Here is an 18,999-nt window from a genome sequence, read left to right as displayed (position 1 = left end):
TGACTACATGCCTTCTTGTTTCCAAAATTTTGTTTCTGTTCTTTTTTTCTCTTTGCATATTTTCATCTTTGTGAAATAAACAAAAACAACTCTACTGTCATTTTAATGAGGTTTGGGGAAGAAGCAAAATTAGATATATACATTCAATCAACCACCTTCAAAGAAGTCTATATATTTATTTAATATGTTCTTGCAATTTTTTTTTCTATCTATTTTGGCCATTTTCCCACATCAGCATGTTCAAATCTACTTTGCATTTTAATGGCAGCATAGTATTCCCTGTGCCACAGTCTTCATTCAAAGTTACTACTAACCTAATTTTTTATTGAGTGAAAATATTTTATCACTGTTGGGCTTTGAGAGCTGGGAGATAAAGACTGTAGGGTTTTTTTTTCCATGAATATGTCTGGATATGGAATAGTTATGTATGAGTGAGAACATAACTAATGGATGTGATTATCTGGTTGATATTTTCTATTTTGACTGGAAGTAGTAGTTACTCATTCCCAATGAGATGGAAAGTAAAAGATTTTACCTTAGCCTCTACTTTGTGCTCTTGTTGAAGGCTTAATTGATGTCCTTTTAGACTTACATTAATACATATTTTTCATTACGATCATGCTATATATTCTGTTATGCACATTTTCCACAATAGTCTGTGGCTGTCTTTCCACATCAACTTTAATGTCTACTATATTCTTTTCAAGAAAAGCATGTTATTTATTTGTACTGAATAATGTATCCATCAATCCTCTATTCATGGGAAGATGCTCTGTATACCAAAGAATGTGCATTAAAAGCCTGTCATCTACCCAAGACCCTATTCCATTTCAGAGAGATACCAATGTTTAGTTTCTTATATGTCCTTCAACATATATCTATGTCATAATATTTATATGAATAAATATTACACTTAGATAAGTATAAATAAATCTTGCACTAAGATTAGTGCCCATTTTTTAATTTTAATAAAGTATTGGAATTTTTCCATATCAGAGCGCATACTAAGCTCCCACATGTATCTATATCCATTTCTGGGCTGACTATTCTGTTCTCTTGGTTTGAATTTTTATTCCTGCGTTAACAAACAACTCCAACATAATTATATGCTTTTGTATCTGGTAGAAGACTCACTCCCACCTCTCCTGAGTCTGCTCTTTCAAAAGTTTCTTAAACATTGGTTATCTTTCAGCTCATCTGTGATAATCTATGATGATCCATAAACTTGAGCATCAATTTATAAAGTTCTTCCAACAAAACTCATTGCAAGTCTTACAGGAATTATATTAAATTTATCTGTTAATTTTTATGGAAAAAGGCATATTTAAAAATCTGTGTCTTTCCTTCCAGGGGCAAGGTGTGTCTTTCCATTTATTAGGACTTTAAAACTTTCATTCGAGTTTCATAATTTCTTGTTCCTTTACATAGAGATTCCACATTTCTTGTTAAAGCTATTCTTACTCTATAGGTTTTGTTCATAGTGTGAAGGTGGTTATTTTTTAGACAAATCAAACAGCTAGCTCACTGCTGTTATCAAGAAAAACTACTAATTTTCATGTCCCATATTTATCTTGCATGGAATCATTTATAGGGCACTTGCATTAGTTTTAACAGATTTTCTGTTGCTTTATATGGCCTTATCTACAAATCATTATAATTTAACTTCCTTCTTATCCCACTTGTTCAAACTCCCAGAACCATATTGAATTAAAAAATGAGTGCAGATACCCCTTTATTATTCCTGATTTTAATTATTCCTGTGCCTGCCTCTGTGCTCTACCATAAAGAATAATTTAGTAGTACTTCCTAATTACTCTTTAAGAAAAATTTTGACGTATCTCCCCGTTCTTTCTCTCAGAACGCTGGCTTGGTACTTTCCTTGAATTCTGTCAAGTGATTTTTCTGCATATATTGGTTGCTCTTGCTTATCCGAATTATTTGCAATAAAGTGTTGTCTAACATTTAATCACTATTTTCAGTTAATTCTTTGCCCAGATGTATAATTAAGTCATGTGCTAATAATGATAATTTTATTTCCTGCTTTCCAATTATTATACTTCTAATTTCTTACCTGACTCTAAATGTAGTGGAAAGTTCTTGTAAAAAAAATGAAAAAAAAGTAGTGATGGTGGACAACTTTGTCTTGTTTTGATGTTAATAGAAATGCTTCTTGTGTTTCCCAATATACAACTGAGGTAGAGTAGTTTGATTTAATTAAGTTTTAAACGTATCCATCTGTTCCTATGTCTAGTAAGTTTTTTTATGTAACAAAGAATGGATTTTAAATATTGAAATGCCTCTACTGTCTATGAAGATGCTTATGATTTTTCTCCTTATATAAAGCAATATGGTAAGTTGTTAATTTATTTCTTAATAATGAACCATCCTTGCACTCTTAGAATAAATTCCACTTGGAAATGTGCTGCTTGATCCTTTCAATAGACTTCACTAATGATTTTTGGCTCAATATTCATATGCAAAATGAAATCACAATTCCCTTGGGGCTTTATTGAATTTGGGTATCTCTGTTATACTCACATTTTAAAACACGAAAGATTTCCTTCTTTATCTAGGTCCTAGAAAAATTTGAAGTGCATTATAATTAGAATTTCATTCTGGATCTCAATGAGCTTGGGATGTATGCAAGTGGTGCTGGTAGGAGTTAACTCCTTGAGAATTCTGTTTCTTCTCTGTTACTCTGTTTAGGTTTTCTGTATGTTCTATAATCAGTCATGAGATTTTATTTTTCTTAAACTTAACCATTTTATTTGACTGTTTAAACACAACAGCATGGATTTGGACAGAATTCTCCCCTCGCCATTTTTATTAGGATACCAATGATTCTTCTCTTTGCTTCTTAATTGGTTAGTTTCGTCTACTTCATTTTATACCAAAAAAAAAAAAAAAAATCAACATTTAGGTTTATTTACTAACTCTACATCTTTTTTATTTCACCAATTTATTTCCTGTCAACTGTTTCATACTATTTTTTAAAGTTTCTTCTTTTTCTTTTCTTAAGAACTATGTTTCACAGATTTATTTTGGATTGGAGTCAGTTAAGAGAAAGGAAAATGAGGAATCAGAGATAAGGCTAGAAGGTTATAAAAAGGTAGAGAAATGGTGGGAACAAAGAAATGGTGTGTATCAGAAGGAATCATTGTCTAGTGATTTTTAAAAAATAGACAGTCTTATTTGAATATACATATTAAATACTTATTTAAATACAACGTATTTGTTGAGGAGAATCATTTGGCAAAAAGGGAGGGAATTTATGGTGCAGTAGAGGAAGGGGTTAATTGTGGAAGCAAAGTCCTTGAGGACGCAGGAGTACATGGCAACAACTGTACACGTGGCAATGCTGTTCCTGGGTGAGTAGTTCTTCCTTTGTAACAGGAGGCAAAATGATAGAAGTGCGTACACAGTCACTGTTGATGGCCCACTTGAGGTTATGTGCTTATGAATCAACGAATCCAGTCAGCACAGCTACCTTTCTCTAAAATTTTACAGCTGGAGTGTGCTCAAGGCATAGGCAGAGCGACAGACTTAGGGTTAACCTGGGCTGGGTTTCTGCCAATAAAAAAAGGCACATGCATGAAATTCTGCTTAAAATTTCATGGGGTTCACGACCACATATGGTAGGTGGACTCTTGGCAAGAGTATTTGAGAACACTGTTAACATAGGACAGCATGAAGCGGGGAAATGGATTTTTTTCATATTCTTCAGCGTCTGACACTTACGTCTAACACAACAGTTGCAGGTTTGCTCAGCAGGGTACTAGGCGCTCTCATTCTCACCTCCTTTTATTAATTTCTCCTCGGCCTCAGGGCTGAGCTTTGGGATACTATTCACCTCTATGATTTTTCTTCTGTTAGAAAGCGTAGTAGAACCTCTCAGGGATGCAAGTGTAGTGGTATTTTTTTCTTTATTTAAGTTTACAAAATACATGCTTATAGAAAATTAAAACATTATAGAAATATATAAAGCCGATCATGAAAGTTCTCCCATAATTCCACTCCCTCACAAAACTACTGGTAACAATGTGCTGTTACTTCTCCATTATTATTTAGAACGTTAACAAGTTGTTTCACCAAAAAAAAAAAAAAAAAAAAAAAAAAAAAGCTTGCACAACTTTCTTTTTTATCTAAGAGCAGAGTTTGGACATCTTATTATTCCAGAGACATTTCTCACTCTTAATGGAGAGAAACTGCATGAAGATACCGTAATTTATTACACTAGGCCCTTACTGATAAGACATCTGGGCTGGTTTTAATTAAAAAATAAAGGTACAATGAACTTGATTGTGTATACTTGGCAGATTGCTCCTAACAGGCAGTTTTCTAGTAACTTCCTTTCTAATGAAGCCAAAGAGTCCAAACATTTTCAGCATACTCTGAGAAGCTAACCTCCTAAAGGCTGTAGTACCTACACTCCCACCTACGGCATGCAAGACGGGGTATGCATAATTTGGAAATGCTTATTCAAAATTAGGGTCTAATTTTAAGATTTGAAACCAAAATTTTAAACCGACTGTTCCTGCAATTGTTTTTTCTAACTACAGAAAGTGAAGTGTGACAAATTTTCTTGACTGATTAGGAAATCGGGATCCTTATTAAAGACAGGGTTTACAAAGCAGAAAGAGGTGTAGGCATCAGAAACGTTAACACTTTTCTATAAAGTCTTTGCAAAAGACCGCAGGCCTTGCTACGGCTTCAGGTGTCTCCACTGGTAGCTCCAGCTATTTCCCCAGGGTTTGATACCTATACTGGTAACTACTGCTTGTGGCATAAAACTGCAACTCAAAACACGAGCTTTGCCCATCACCAACCGCGTCGACTGCGGCAGGCACGTCTTTGCTCCTGGACCCCTGGTACACACACCTGTCCCACATCTGGTTTCACCCACTTCACGCCTCATTTTAGAACACTCATTCCCTCCTCTGACCTCTCAAGTCTCAGCTCAACTACCACTGACTCTTAGGTCTTCCAGAATCCGTCCCGGGGAAAATGAATGGTCTTTTCCTCTGTGCGACCCCGGCTTTTCGCCGGTACCTCTATGACAGCATTTCTGTAATAAGCCACTCAAGCGGAAGTCTTAAAGGAAAGACTCATCTCGCTTGTCTATTTCCTGAACATTATCTAGTGCAGAACTGTGCAGAATGCGCACTCAAAAACTGCCTGTGGAATAAACATACATAATTTAAATTAAGTCTTCAATCCTTTAATCCCAAATTATCAGATACTAGTTTTCAAAGGATTAAAAAAAGATTGCTCCCGTCAAAACACGTCCTACTAGAGTTAGCAGTTTCGTAAGTTAAAAAACAAAAGGGTATGTTTTAATAAAGGTGACAAAACATTCTGTCTTTAGAATAGCTATGCTCAAAAACCTGCATATGCTTGACATCTGCGTCTTACCTCCTAGGATCTCAAATTGTTTATTTTAGAAATAAGAACAAGGGGAGAGGACAATTTATTGTAAAATATGAAGAAGCAATGATTCAAGCATCTGAGTTTTGCTTTATATTCCTAGCCAGAGCACAATGACTGGATGGTCTCATCAATGCCAAGCTAAAAAAACCAAAAACAAACAAACAAAACTGGAACCACCACGAAGACAATGCCATATTAAAATCTCTTCCTCTTGATAATTTCTGGCTTCCAGCTGACTGGATGAGTTTCTTCTGTCTAAAAATAGAAAAGTAAACAAGTTAACACAAAGTATTATTGGTTTGCTTCATATTTAGCAACTTTTTTTAAATTTTTATATATAAACATTTTTTATTGAGTTATAGTCATTTTACAATGTTGTGTTGTAACTTCCTTTCTAACATAAATAAGGTATTCATTCTAAATTATGTTACTTGGCATTATATATTTAGCAGCTCTTTTTAAGAATAGGTGACCAACTTTTGACATTATTGGAATCTAATGAAGGATGAATTCATTCAACTATTAATTGTTTATGGTTTTTCATCTTAAATAAAATTGCTATTTAGATATTCTAATAACACCAAAGTTTATGATTCTAGAATTAATCTGCATAGCAATCCACTTACTCGCCGTTACTCTCAGTGTACGATTTTCCCAGTAACTTTAACAAGGAAAGCTGAGATAAAATTAAAACTATCTATGGATTGCTGGCATCAATGAAAGCAGTACAGATATCTATGAGCAGACACTACTCAAGATGAGAAATAATTTACTACTATGAAGATTATTTTCCCTTTGATAATTACAGTTAACTCTAAAATGAGAAAACACATGCAAAATTGGCATGACATTTACTTTCCTTTAAAATGTGTATGAAATAGGGAACTTACTGCTGTATCATCCTCTCTGTACACTTTGATGGTTTTATCAGCTTCAGCTGTTAGTAACCGACTCTCAGACTGATCAAAAGCACAAGCAAATATTCCTGATTCACTGTCCAAGGACCCAGGCTGTACCGCGGCATGAACTCTCTGGAAATTGTAGCCAGTTCTCCAGTCCCAAAGATGCATAGTGCCATTGTCAGCTTAAAGGGAAAGATACAATTAAACTTGGTAAGCCTTTAATGAGTCAGTCTGATGAACATTTATTAATAAGCACCAATCATTAGCCAAGCACTGTGCCAATAACTACAGTTATAAAGATACGGAAGACGCAGGCACTCGTTTCTCTTAGTATCAGTTGACTTTCATTTGTGCTCAATTCAGAATTTGTTACATATCTCAAGAAGCACCACAAGATGACATTCATTTCTAGAATATACAAGCCAACTTTGGGTGATTTCTGGCATAAACCCCTTAGATTTATCAATGTGAGAACTTAAAGAGAGCTAAGCCATGAAATATGCTACAGGTACTAGGAATATGCATGAACACACACATGAACATTCAAACACACAGTGAAAAGGCAAGTTCTACTATAATACTTAAGTATAATGACTTAGGAATTTTACTCACTCACTAAAAGAAAAAAATGACGGACTAAAACATATCTATCATAAAAATCTTATTTTACCTCCAGATACAAGCACCCCATCAGAATTTACTGTCAATGTGTTAATAATAGCATTATGACCAGAAAGATTTTGAATGAAACTTCCATCGGGGAATTTCCACTGTTTTATGTTATCTGGAGAACCAGATGCAAACGTGTAACTGAAATAAGATGAAAAAGAATTAATGACAAAGTAAACCAAGTTAAATAAAATGTCAGATTTTAAAAATGCTTATTATGGTTGTATTTTGCATCTGTAGTCATGATCTATGTAGTTTCAGTAAAATATTATTGTCATACCAAGAGAGAAAAACATCGACATCTGTTCCAAGTTAAACCAGATTTTCAAATTATTTTAAATGTATTCTAAGCCCTAGATTAAAGTTTTATTCTTCTTTCATTTCCCCAGTGCTCAACACTGAGCTAAAGCAATAAATGTGCAAACCCTTAAACTCACATAAAGAGCGAGGGGTGATGTAACTATTTTGGTGAGAGCAAGAGAAAAACCAGAGAGAGAGAGAAAAAGAAATGGAGAAAAGGAAAGAGAGAGAGGGGAAGAGGGAGAAAGGGAGGAAGAAGGAGAGAGGGAATAAAGGTAAGGGAGAGCAGGAGAGGGAGGAGGACAGAAGACATGAATGTGACCAGAGAAGTGCCGGGTGACGCGGTGTCACAGACGACAGGAGGCGATGCTGCGCTCCATCTCTCTGGATACCCTGACTACACTGTTCATGATTCCTACTACTTTTTTCCCCTACGCATACTACCTTCCTCCTTAAAAATTAACCATTCTACTTATATCTCAGTGTCTACTACCATTTATTTCCAAAACATTAAATCTAGCTACTATTAGCTTCTATTATGACACGCAGCTTTTCATCATGATTTATTCAGATTATCTCATTTGACATTACCATTTTTCACGGTGTAGGAAGTTTTCCTTATCTTATAAAGGGCATGAAGCAAAATACTACACAGGGAAAATAAAAGAAATGCATGTTCCTAAGTGGCACAGGCCAAATGACGACCAAACTAGCACTAATGTTGCGATTTCTATACTATACCTAGAACCAACGGAAGGACTTTGCTTAGGGAAATATACTTACTGTCTTGGATGCAAAACCACAGCCCTGACTGATTTTTTGTGATTTGTTAATGTGACTCTTGTTTTTCCAGCCACCAAATCCCATAATCGTATTGTAGTGTCATGGCTTCCTGTAAGGGAGATACACACACAACCCCAAAACATAAATGCAAAAAAGGGCAAAAATTAAAATAAAATCTGAAGCGCTCTTCCATTGACGCATATATACTAAATAAAAGTCATATTAACTCTTAGCTAATTGCTTTATAGTTCCAAAGTTTGGGGCTGATTTTAAATTTAATTGTTAAACAAATGTAATAAACGTGTGTTGTCCTGTCATCTGAACAGCTAAAACAAATGTGAATAACAAATAAAACAAATGCATGGTATTATCCCCTGAAAGAGAAGAAGGAAAAAACTTTAATGATTTTTTAGTTACCAAAACACATCAAGGGAGGGGATAATCTTCTAATCTCAGAGTAAATATCCATTGCTATTAGCCTTATTAGAAGTGAAACAAGACTCAAATCTGCTCAGGGTATTTTGTCTTCTAACTTCAATTCCCCGACTGGTAATTCTGATACCATAAAACAAGGCTTAGCTGCATCTAACGGCACCATTTTCTAGTCAGACATTACACTATACAACATAGGACGTATCCTATGATACGTAAAAAGTATGAGATAAAACAATCGAATGGAACGTTACCACAATACATTTCAAATGCACACAGAAACACTGTATATCCAACACAAAGCCAGAGCCATGGTAAAGATGAAAAGCATACACATAACCTTAATGCACTGATATGAGTATACTGTAAACCTGGAAAGCAGCGATCGTACCAGTAATAATTTGTGGTTCTGCAGCTTGACACCTCACGGTAGCAACCGCATTAGTATGTCCAGATAACGTGTGGACACTGGCTTTAGTTCTCACATCCCAAATCTATAAAAATACAACAGACACACTGTCAGAGAACAGGTGTTCGTATCTCAGGCAGGTCACTAGCTCAATTCATACCTGGGAATTTACCAGACAACGGTGTGTGCCTGTTTGACTATGACCAAGAAAGTGCTCACGTGAACTCGTCACCTGTGAGCTGGCTGGGGAATGGAGACAGGAGGCAGCCAATGGGGGAAACAAGCTAAAAGATCTGGAAACCTACTGTCTAGAACAGGTCTAGTGGGGCCACTGAATGAAGCAGCCAATGGACCACAGCTCTGGTCAGACTGGAATGTGAGAGTGTCAGGGGTGGGGCACTCCAATGATAAACATGGCGAGGCCACAGAACTGAAGATGTAGGTGGAAAAAACATACAAGTCAAGAAACTGAGACTAGGGTATTGATGAGTCAAGGTACCTGTCTTTAAATTCTCTGTCAAACAATATATGACTGCAGTATCAAACAAGCACACTGTGAGATGCAGTATGTGCCCAGGTTGGCACAGAGCTCTGTTCCACTTACCCGTGCCGTGGAATCTCGGCTACAGGTCACCAGCACGTCGATTGTTGGGTGTAAATCCAAGCCATACACTGCACTCAGGTGTCCGTGGTAGTGCCTTATAACCTAACGGATAAAGAAGGAAAGTTAAAATGTCTACAGTGAGAAAGGGCAAAGGGGCTCCTAACGTTTTAAATCCTTCACTCCATGCTTACCTTGTTATACTCAAGATCCCAGCATTTGACCTGTTTGTCCTCCCCGCAGGAGAAGAGGTACGGGCTCCGGGTGCTCACTATCACACCGCGCACCGTGCTGATGTGCCCCGTTAATGACAGTTTTAACTTGCCACTAGCCAAGTCCCAGATCTGCAATCAAAGAATACTCAAGTTTTCTTCTTGTTGATTATTCCAAAGCAAATTTTTAGACTCTTGATGTTAAAACTGTCTTCAAAAGGTGAAATATAAAAACATATACAAATATAAAAGTTTGCAAAATGACCCCAACAGCAAAAATAAAGGCAGGAAAAAAAGAGAATTAAAAGGCATATTTAAACTGAGAAAATATCCACATAGATGACAAAAACTTATTATTCTTAATATATAAAGGATATCATTAAGAGCAAAATATAAATACTAAGGTATTAAATCAGCCGAGGATGGTATCAACTTAAAAAAAAAAAACCTGCAAGTAGCAAAGAAAGGTATCAGAAAGTTCAACCTCACTCAAAATTTTATATAAACAGTTTTTAAAAGATTAGATATTCACTTCCACTTATCACATTAGTAGATATTTTTAAAGAAACACAAGCAATCTGCTGAAAAGAACCCTCTCATACGCTGCAAGTATCAATTTACCCATTTTGGAAAATGATTTTTACTTTGGGGGTCAACTTCAAGAATATTTGACCTGTTGTGGGGAGCGTATAGCTCAATGGTAGAGTGTGTGCCTCGCATGCATGAGGTTCTGGGTTCAATCCCCAATACCTCCCTCAAAAAGTATAAACAAGTAAATAAACCTAATTACCTCCCCCCACCAAAAAAAAAACCTAAAAAAAAAAAGTGTTTGACCTGCTAACACCTTTTCTGGGAAACTATCATAACAAAATAATTTGAAATACAGAAAAAGCTTTAGGCGTAGAGTAAATTACAGCATTACTTATGATAGGGACAATCAGGAAACTAAAAAACTTTAATGTCCAACATTAGGAAAACAGATTATAGAATATCTAAATGATATAATACTACGGCACCATTTAAAAAGATGTGATTTTTCACAGGAATATGCTTTTGATGTAAGTGAAAAAAAGCTGGGAACAAATTTACATATCAAACATGATTTTAAAAAGATACATATTTATGTACACACAGGAAAAAAGCTCAGAAGAAAATGCACTGATACATATACACAGAAATAAATGTCAAAAAGAAAGTCATTCAAATACCTGACAGTGGTAAGATTACATATAGGTCTATATTCTTTTATACTTCTTTATATTTTTCACATTTTTTTTTAGAGATAAGCACACTTTAATTCCGTAACCAGAAGGGGAAAAAACTTAAATATTAAGGAATTAGTTGTAGACAGCATGTACTGTCTGGGAAAGAAACTGTTTAAATACCATTTTTCAAACAGCTATTTATGTGGAACTTTTAACTGGTATAGATGATAAACTTTACTCCACACTCAGGTTAAGAAATCAGAGAACTACAACAGCAATTGCCACCCGAGGAAATAACTTAAAACACATTAAAATTGCAAGGCAAACACAAAGTCATGTTTATTTTTTTCTTCTTTCCTTATTACCTTTATAGTTCTGTCAGCAGATCCAGTAACAAACCACTGATTTCCAGGTTCCACGGCAATGCATCGAACCCAGCCAAGATGCCCACTGATCACCTGTGTTAAAAGGGCAGGCTCATCACACACAGGCTAAAGTTTAATCAGTATGAACTGCTCCCCCACATCTTCAAATGATAAGTTTATGAGATTATCTCCCCATTAGATTTTAGAGTAAGTACTAAATTATCTTCAATGTGTGAATGGATACACAAACTGTGGTGTATCCTTACAACACACTATGACTCAGCAACAAAAAGGCATGTGTTAACACGTGCAACCTGGATGAATTCACAGTCTGTTTTATTGAGTGATAATTTATATAGCTGCACTTTTCCTACTATAGACATTTTATTTTAGATCTAGTAAATCTAAATGACTTTGAATCATTTTAATTTACTAGAATTAAAAAGATAATTGGTAGGGCCAAAGAAATGTCCCCTTGGCCTTTATATAGAACATCTCACAAACTTTCCTAAGTTTATCTTATCTGCTCTGGAGTAGCCGTCTACCAACATTTTGCACAGAATACAAATATAGCTTCCACTTACTGAAGTCTCTTTCGCAAAATATCTTTTAAGATAGTGCTAAAGCCCCTTTCCCCATCCCACCTAGATTGCTCTCCAGCTCTCATATTCACTCCTTTTCCTCCTTATTCGATTTCTCCGCTCTTGTTTAACTGGAAAGCAGTGATCATGTTTCATGCAGTGGAATAATATACATATTCACTCACCCGGTAGAGCTTCCATGGCGGGTGCCACTGGGGTTTTGGCATTGTAGGGGCTTTTTTAGCCATCAGGGCGGAGTTCTTGGCATTGCCACCTTCCATAACAACCTAGATATGGAACAGATTGCATTAACATTAAAGTGATCATACCTAAGGTCTCCTGTTATCAGTTCAAAAGTGGAAATTCAAAGAAGGGATTTATGAAGGTTTTTTTCCTTAAAAGAGGAAAGGACAGCAGAAAAATACTTGCATACCTAGAAAATGAGTCTAAGACTTCTAATTAGAACAGTATTTTCTGTATGTTCATTTTAATTTTAAAAATCAATTTAAAAAAATCTCAGGGAGGCAGAGCATTAGCACTGAGAGCACTTATCACTGTGCGTGGCTCCAAAGCCCAGCTCTGCCAATTACTAGCTAATAATGACCTTGGGTAAAAATTATGTAATCTCTGTGCCTTGTTAGTAAAACAGAAGTAACAGCGCCTACTTCCTATAGTCATTATGCAGACTGACAGAGGAGTGAATGCTCCATGTAAGCTCGTCCTCTTAAGTAACTGTAACTGGATTACTGCCACTGCCTCTCACTGTCATATTTTAACATTACTGACTGAATATTACAAAGGCCAGCCTGAGAGTTCCTTCTATTTATCTCCCATAGGAATATCTAAGTACTATTTTAAAAGGTACCCGAGCCGATATAACCGTCTACTGTTGGCAGCCACCTGTCCACCCATCCAGAAAAGCCCGTAGAGCTCCTGCCCTCCAGAGGTTTGCATCATAGCCCAAGCCTGGGCAGACCTTGCGAATGGAGGCTTAAGAAACGTGGCAGGACTACAATCCACTCACTTCATAAGGTGACTGCATACTAACCTGAGGAAGGAAAGTCTGCACTTCGAGTAAACTGCATATTTTCAGTTATTCTTTCTATACTTTCAGCAATAGTAACAGTAGCCGCCACTTACTTACAGACATAAATTTATGCATTACTAAATGCTCATTTATAAGGCACTAATTGCATAGCTTGCGAATATTACGATACTAATAGCACTCAACTCTAACTGTATAAACCAACTTAGAGTTTAGTAAAAAAGACTTTTATACCTAATACATACTAATACAAGTTTCTGAGTAACATTCCCTGTATTTTTAATAGTGGGTAATAAAGAGCAACATCCTATTATTTTCATCAAAATAAATATTATGTCCAATGTGCAAGCAAAAATAGAATTAAGAGAATTTTAAATTCTAGAAAATATATCAATTCACTAGCAACTTAAATTTTAGGGCTATGACATATTAACAATTACCTTAGGCTGATATTTACTTGAATAATACCAAGGAAAATGTTCATTTATTTAATATTTAAGGTAAGAATCTTGGGATAAACGGACACAGGCAACATGTTCCAAAAGTGAGCAACCTGCAGCGTGATGTGATTTGGCACAGGGAAACTTACTGCCCCTGCAGGCTGTGCGCGGTCGGAAGCCCCAGGATGTCGGTATTCACCTCCGGCGGGTGCACTGCGATTTGCATCACCCCTGAGGCAAAAGAAACATCATATTTGAAGTAACTAATGCCTCTAGTCATGTGCTCTGCAGAACTGACTCTTTACACATTTTTGTAAGCACTGGTAAAGTGTCATGTAACCCATAATTACAAAGGAACACAATTTTAAAATGAGAAAAAATGTGAACAATAAACTATGCTTTCAAAACCTTTGTAAACAGAAGCGTGATATTTCCTACCTGGTCTGAGAAGTAGGTAAGGCCACAGCTAAGGACTGTGCGGCTGACTCACTTGGCATTCTCTGGACCTTAGTGTCTGCTGTCAAAGCAACCCCTGTTAAATTAAAAAAGAAAATTAACTCCTTTTAGTAATGATCTCTGTTTTCATTTACATGCATTTACAAAAAAGTGCTGAAGGAAAACATATCAAAAAAGGTAATAGTCATTATCACCATGTGGTGATACTACAAAAATTTTTATTTTGAAGGTCTTTTGTTTCCAACTTTTTTATAATAAATATTGCCCAACACACATCTCAGATTTGAGTTAATCAAAACAGTTTGGTATTACACAGTCCAAGATAGTAAAGTTCAATTTCTATTATCTTAGAATATTATCTTCAAATATAAAAATTAAGCTGTTCCCTAAATACATTAGTTAGAATATTTCCAAGGGTGAATGAAAATTACTACAAAAAGTACCAATTTATTTGAACTTTTAATACAGTGAATCCTGTCCTCCAAAATTACTAGAACCCGGATATACCAAGCTTTTTGCCCTCCACCCTATTACTATTATCCTGGCCACTCCACTTGTGTGCCAATTCCTCTGTACATACAACATGCCCAGGACACATTTCCATCATACCTGCTTCTCTACTAACACTTCTGACATGTTTATAAGCTTAGTGATATTTATGTGTCTTGGCTAAGCCTCCAGATAAAAAATTTGTCTTAGCTTGGAACAGTCTTACCATCTTTGAATTCCTACCAAAGTGCCTGAAAAAAAAAAAGCTTAAGAATGTGTGCTGAATGAATGCATGTGACATTAAGTATTAGTTAATTATCACCTAAGAAACTAAGCCTGGATGCCTGGTTATTGAGCTTTATTATTTTACAGGTAATGGGAATCACACCGTTGGCTCATTCATGGAAATACATGTAACAACAAGACAATTGTTAACAGCTCACTTACCAGGTCCTGGTGGATATGGATGTGTACCTGTCACCAAATATTCAACTTCTTGTCCTATTAGAAAAAGACAGAGAGAAAACTCATCAATGGTAAAACTACCTTATATATAAGTATCATCTCTTTTAATGGATTAAATAATATTAAATTATCAACTGGATTTCCCAAATTAAACCCAATCCTCATAAAAAAGGCAAGTTGATCATTTTTGTTTTGCCTTCTGAAGACCATGGACACAGCTGTTTCCCTGACCATTTGCCAATGTGATGTCGAGAAAGCTTGTACATTTGCTACATTGCAATGGTGTGTAGAGAGGTCATCCTATCAAGTAATAAACCACTATGGTTATTCTTCCAAGAAAATGGTTTTCCTGTGGAATTTTGGATTATCTTTATTCCTTACAATTTCAATACTTGATATCACCTTTCTGAATTACAGTGAAAATAGACAGAAGGTCTCCCCAAAGGTTAGAAGTTTTTCCTTTAGTCTCCATTACGACTGTCTCCATATCCTAAGAATTTCTGCCATCATTATAGCACCGTTTTAAAATTCCCTACAAGGGAAAAAAAAATCCATCAACCAATAACCTCACTCACTACTCCAATGAGGAAATCAAGACTGTCATTATGATACCTGGATAGCTGGTAAATAGGGTGTGGATCAAAGAAGTCTTTCCAGGAGGAGCACCAATGAGATATTCCATTTTTCTATTTTCAAAATTCACATGTACATCGTGACATTTCTGACAATATTATTCTCACCTTGATTGGCAGGATACTGTTTGTGTCCATATGAATCTGATGCATTCTGAGGGCCTTTCTCTTTAAAATTTTCTTTTGAAGTAGGCATATGCAACACAGGACCATACTCATTACGCAGCTTGATTGCCATTTTTCGTTTGTGACTATTTAAAAATTATAAACATAAAAATGTATCTTTGAGAACTCTAAATATATTCACCCATGTCAATATATTCACAGATAGCCAGGACACAAGTTTTTAAATAGCTTAGGTTTGCCTAATCATGTAGAAAAAGTTTCTATTACAATTTTAAAGTTAAACAATATTTAAAAAAATTTCCAAGTGCATTTCCACACTTTCATTCATAATCTACCACACAGCATCCATTAAGTCTAAGTACTATTTTAGTTTGTTAACCAATTATATAAAACCTTTCATGTTGATTTATCAAGTGTCTGATTTTAAAATATATAGAAACTAATATATCTTTTAAAAAACTTCAAAGCCAATATACTTTCCTTCAAAAGTCTAAATATAAAAATAAAGTAAAAATTTCTATAGTAACCTTTCCTGGATATATCTAAAAAGATTAGTTAGAACTTATCCGAGTACTTAGTTAAATATTTTAAAGAGAAATGCACTTATTATGTTACTTTTAAGGATAGCCCACTTTATAAATTAAATATAAATGCTTATTTGAGGAATTAGGTAGATTTTTAAAGAAAGGTGAAGGACAAAGAAGGACCACTGCACATAATGCAATCCCAGACTGGAGCTGGAGATGTAGAACCAAAAATATGCCACCACTCAAAAATCTTCATCATACTAACGAGAAAAGATGGGAGTAGAGGTACTGGCCAGGTACAATTTCAGCTCAGCAAGGCTCTGAGAGCAGCAGGAAGCTGAAAGCACATACAAAGTGATTGATTATAAAATATAACACCTAAAAGGGACTCTCCTACTTACTGGGTACTTGTAAAATGCAATTAATTAATGGGATTTTCATTGTAAAAGATAAGGCCAAAAAAAGTTAAATCAGCTTAAATTATGCCCAGACACCACTCAATATTGAATAGATATCCTATGAGTTAGTATTACTAGTCTTTAAAGTCCCCCTCTCCCTGCTCTCTTGCCCCAGTATCAGAAGTTCAAATATTCTAGCAATTGAAAAGGAACTATTCCTACCTCTCCTCATCCAAAGGCACAGGCTTTCCATTATCAGCCACAAACATATCATGTGTCCTCTTCAATGACCTGAACACAAGTGTGTGCACAGAATGTTTCTGTACCTCCTAGAAAGAAAGAGTGTAATTACATATCCAGCTACAAATTACACATACCATAACCTACATTAAAGTCAAATTAGTTATACTTTACATGTATAAATATGTAAAGAGTTTTGTACCACTCACCACAGCTATTTGTAGCAAGCTACAGGAGTCAAGTTCAGAGAAGAGGAGGAAGCTCCCCTTGGGCCAGAGCCCCAGGTATACCAACTGAGTGATGCCTGAGATTAGTCACTTATTCAATAAATAATTACTGAGCTTCTGCTAATTGTCTGGCAGGTATTGTGCTAGAAGCTAACAACAAAATGATGAAAAGCCAGCCTTGGTCTCTGTGCTCAAGAGGAAAGAGATGAATAAAAATAAGAAAAGTAACTCCACATTTTGATAATGCTATGAAGGAAACAAGCAGGATGCCGAAAAAGAGATCAGAGAAAGAACTCAGGGTGGGTAGGAAAGATCTCTCTGAGGTGTATTTAAGCAGAAGGGAGTTAGCCTTGCACAAAATAGACTAAGAAAAATCCAGGTAGAGAGAAAATGGCAAGTACAAAGGTGTTCAGTAGCTGAAATAATGCCAGAAGCTGCAGCACTGTATATGTTGTTGTATATGTTTGGGGAGATGGTGGGTTGTGATGCAAGATGAGGTTGCAAGAAGAGACAAAGTCCAGATTTTTTTTTTTTTTAATATACCACTGCAACGGTCTGCATCTCTGCTCTAGTTACATGGGGCCACTAAAGGGTTTTAAGCAAGAAAAACCTTATCAACTTAACGTTTTAAACAAATCACTTACTGGGGGTGGGGGAAGGTGACAAAAAAGGAAGCAAAAAGATCACCCAAGAGCTAACGCATCAGAGCAGGTGGAAGATGATGTGGATTGAATTCAGATGATGGCAGTGGTCCTGGGCAAGAGTCGAAGATTTCTTAGATAAGACGAACAAGGCTCGCTAGGAGAACGGTTGTTCAAGCCATAGAAAAAGCAAAAACTCAAGAATGGCAGGTTTTCCCTGGGAAGAGCTGGGAGAGAAACTGAAGACCACAGAAAGGCCGCCAGTCTTTTAGGACACAGAATCACTGACTCTACTCAGCAGGCTGCGAGTACAAGCGGTCGAACATCGCCCGAAGGCCCGCCTCGGAGGGCAGCGCCCAGGGGCCAAACAAAAACTGGAGAAATTATCTCAGGCTTCCAGCCCGGACACAACCTCCAACGCGAGCTCTCATCTGGCTTCTCTCCTTCCCTGAAAACCTTAAAAGAGACTACCCGGCCTCGGCCAGTCTCCGCTAGCAGCCGCTTCTCTCCCCAGACTCCCAACACCCTCGATCCCCCAAGCCCGCCGCCAAAGAAAAACAGTCCAGAAGCAGAAGGTCCCTGAGCACTCAACTGTCACTTTACCTCGACCATGACGCCGCCGTCTACCCAGTCGCTCCGGCAAGGAAGAAACACTAATCAGCAACACAGAAACCGCCGCCACACTGTGCAGCTTCTTCCGGAATTGGACGCCTTGGCGCCGGACGTGACGTAAAGCTGCGCATGCGCGCTGGTCACCCGCCAGCCTCCAAGGGCCAGGGGGCGGGCCTTTCTCTCCGGGGCCGCCTCTGGGGCGGGGTTTTGGGACTGCCGGGTGGAAGCTGGTGGAGTCGCGCGGCTGAAGGTTTCCCCCGCTTCTGGGGAAGTCTTGAGATGATAAAGTTGTCTACTTTACTCTCAGCCTTAAATATTTTGGCTCAGGGACATGGTTGTTGTGCTGTATTTCCTGGAGGGTTAATGCTTTTTCTTTAGATAACCTAGGTAATCTTTCTAGGGAGGATCGGGAGAGAGCGCCGTGGCTCTCACACCCCGCCGCCTTCGGGTGCCGCCGCCTTGAGTTATGTCACCTGATTCCGCTACTTTGGTTCAGTTTGGCTGGAAGTGTTGAGATATCCTTGTAGCTGTGGCACCCCAAAACAATTCCGCTTACACTGTCCAGTAAACACTTGTTGAATATTGCGGAAGAGTTTCAATTTGAGAAAGTTTGCAAAAGAGTTTTTTCTTTTAACAGCATGTGGCAAAATCTCAAATTTATCTTCTGCTGACATAGTTTTTTTTTTTCCTTTTTTTCCCCTTTTTTTGCTAATCTCTCAAAATGGCATAACTTCTGGCCATGTCCTGGTTAATCTGCTGATTAATATGGCTTCAGCAATCCCAGGGTACAGCTTTTTAAAGCTGGTGGAAGAAAG

At 36.9% G+C, this 18,999-nt stretch overlaps 1 protein-coding gene across 3 annotated transcripts; it reads right to left on the bottom strand.

The window, feature by feature from the left end:
* Positions 1–3,906: 3,906 nt before the first annotated feature.
* PLRG1 (pleiotropic regulator 1) lies at positions 3,907–18,967 on the bottom strand. 3 transcript variants are annotated; one of them, XM_010968528.3, is made up of 16 exons: positions 18,176–18,219; positions 16,687–16,793; positions 16,332–16,403; positions 15,522–15,664; positions 14,764–14,817; positions 13,810–13,903; positions 13,521–13,602; positions 12,072–12,173; positions 11,306–11,398; positions 9,718–9,867; positions 9,527–9,628; positions 8,905–9,007; positions 8,082–8,190; positions 7,000–7,139; positions 6,318–6,511; positions 3,907–5,682 (listed from the first exon to the last, which is right to left on the bottom strand). In XM_010968528.3, the coding sequence occupies exons 4-16, from the start codon at positions 15,649–15,651 to the stop codon at positions 5,623–5,625; spliced, it is 1,413 nt and encodes a 470-aa protein (XP_010966830.1). In that variant the 5' UTR covers positions 15,652–15,664; positions 16,332–16,403; positions 16,687–16,793; positions 18,176–18,219; the 3' UTR covers positions 3,907–5,622. The 3 variants fall into 3 exon arrangements, with proteins under 3 accessions (XP_010966830.1, XP_010966829.1, XP_045361495.1); XM_010968527.3 differs by lacking the exon at positions 16,332–16,403 and having other exon boundaries at positions 18,176–18,967; XM_045505539.2 differs by lacking the exons at positions 16,332–16,403; positions 16,687–16,793 and having other exon boundaries at positions 18,176–18,967.
* Between the last annotated feature and the right edge of the window lie 32 nt (positions 18,968–18,999).

Source organism: Camelus bactrianus, chromosome 2, assembly GCF_048773025.1.
Source record: "Camelus bactrianus isolate YW-2024 breed Bactrian camel chromosome 2, ASM4877302v1, whole genome shotgun sequence".
In the NCBI taxonomy this organism is placed as follows: Eukaryota; Metazoa; Chordata; class Mammalia; order Artiodactyla; family Camelidae; genus Camelus; species Camelus bactrianus.
The sequence above is the reverse complement of the archived record's forward strand: the minus strand, read 5'-3'. Positions and strand labels throughout refer to the sequence as shown.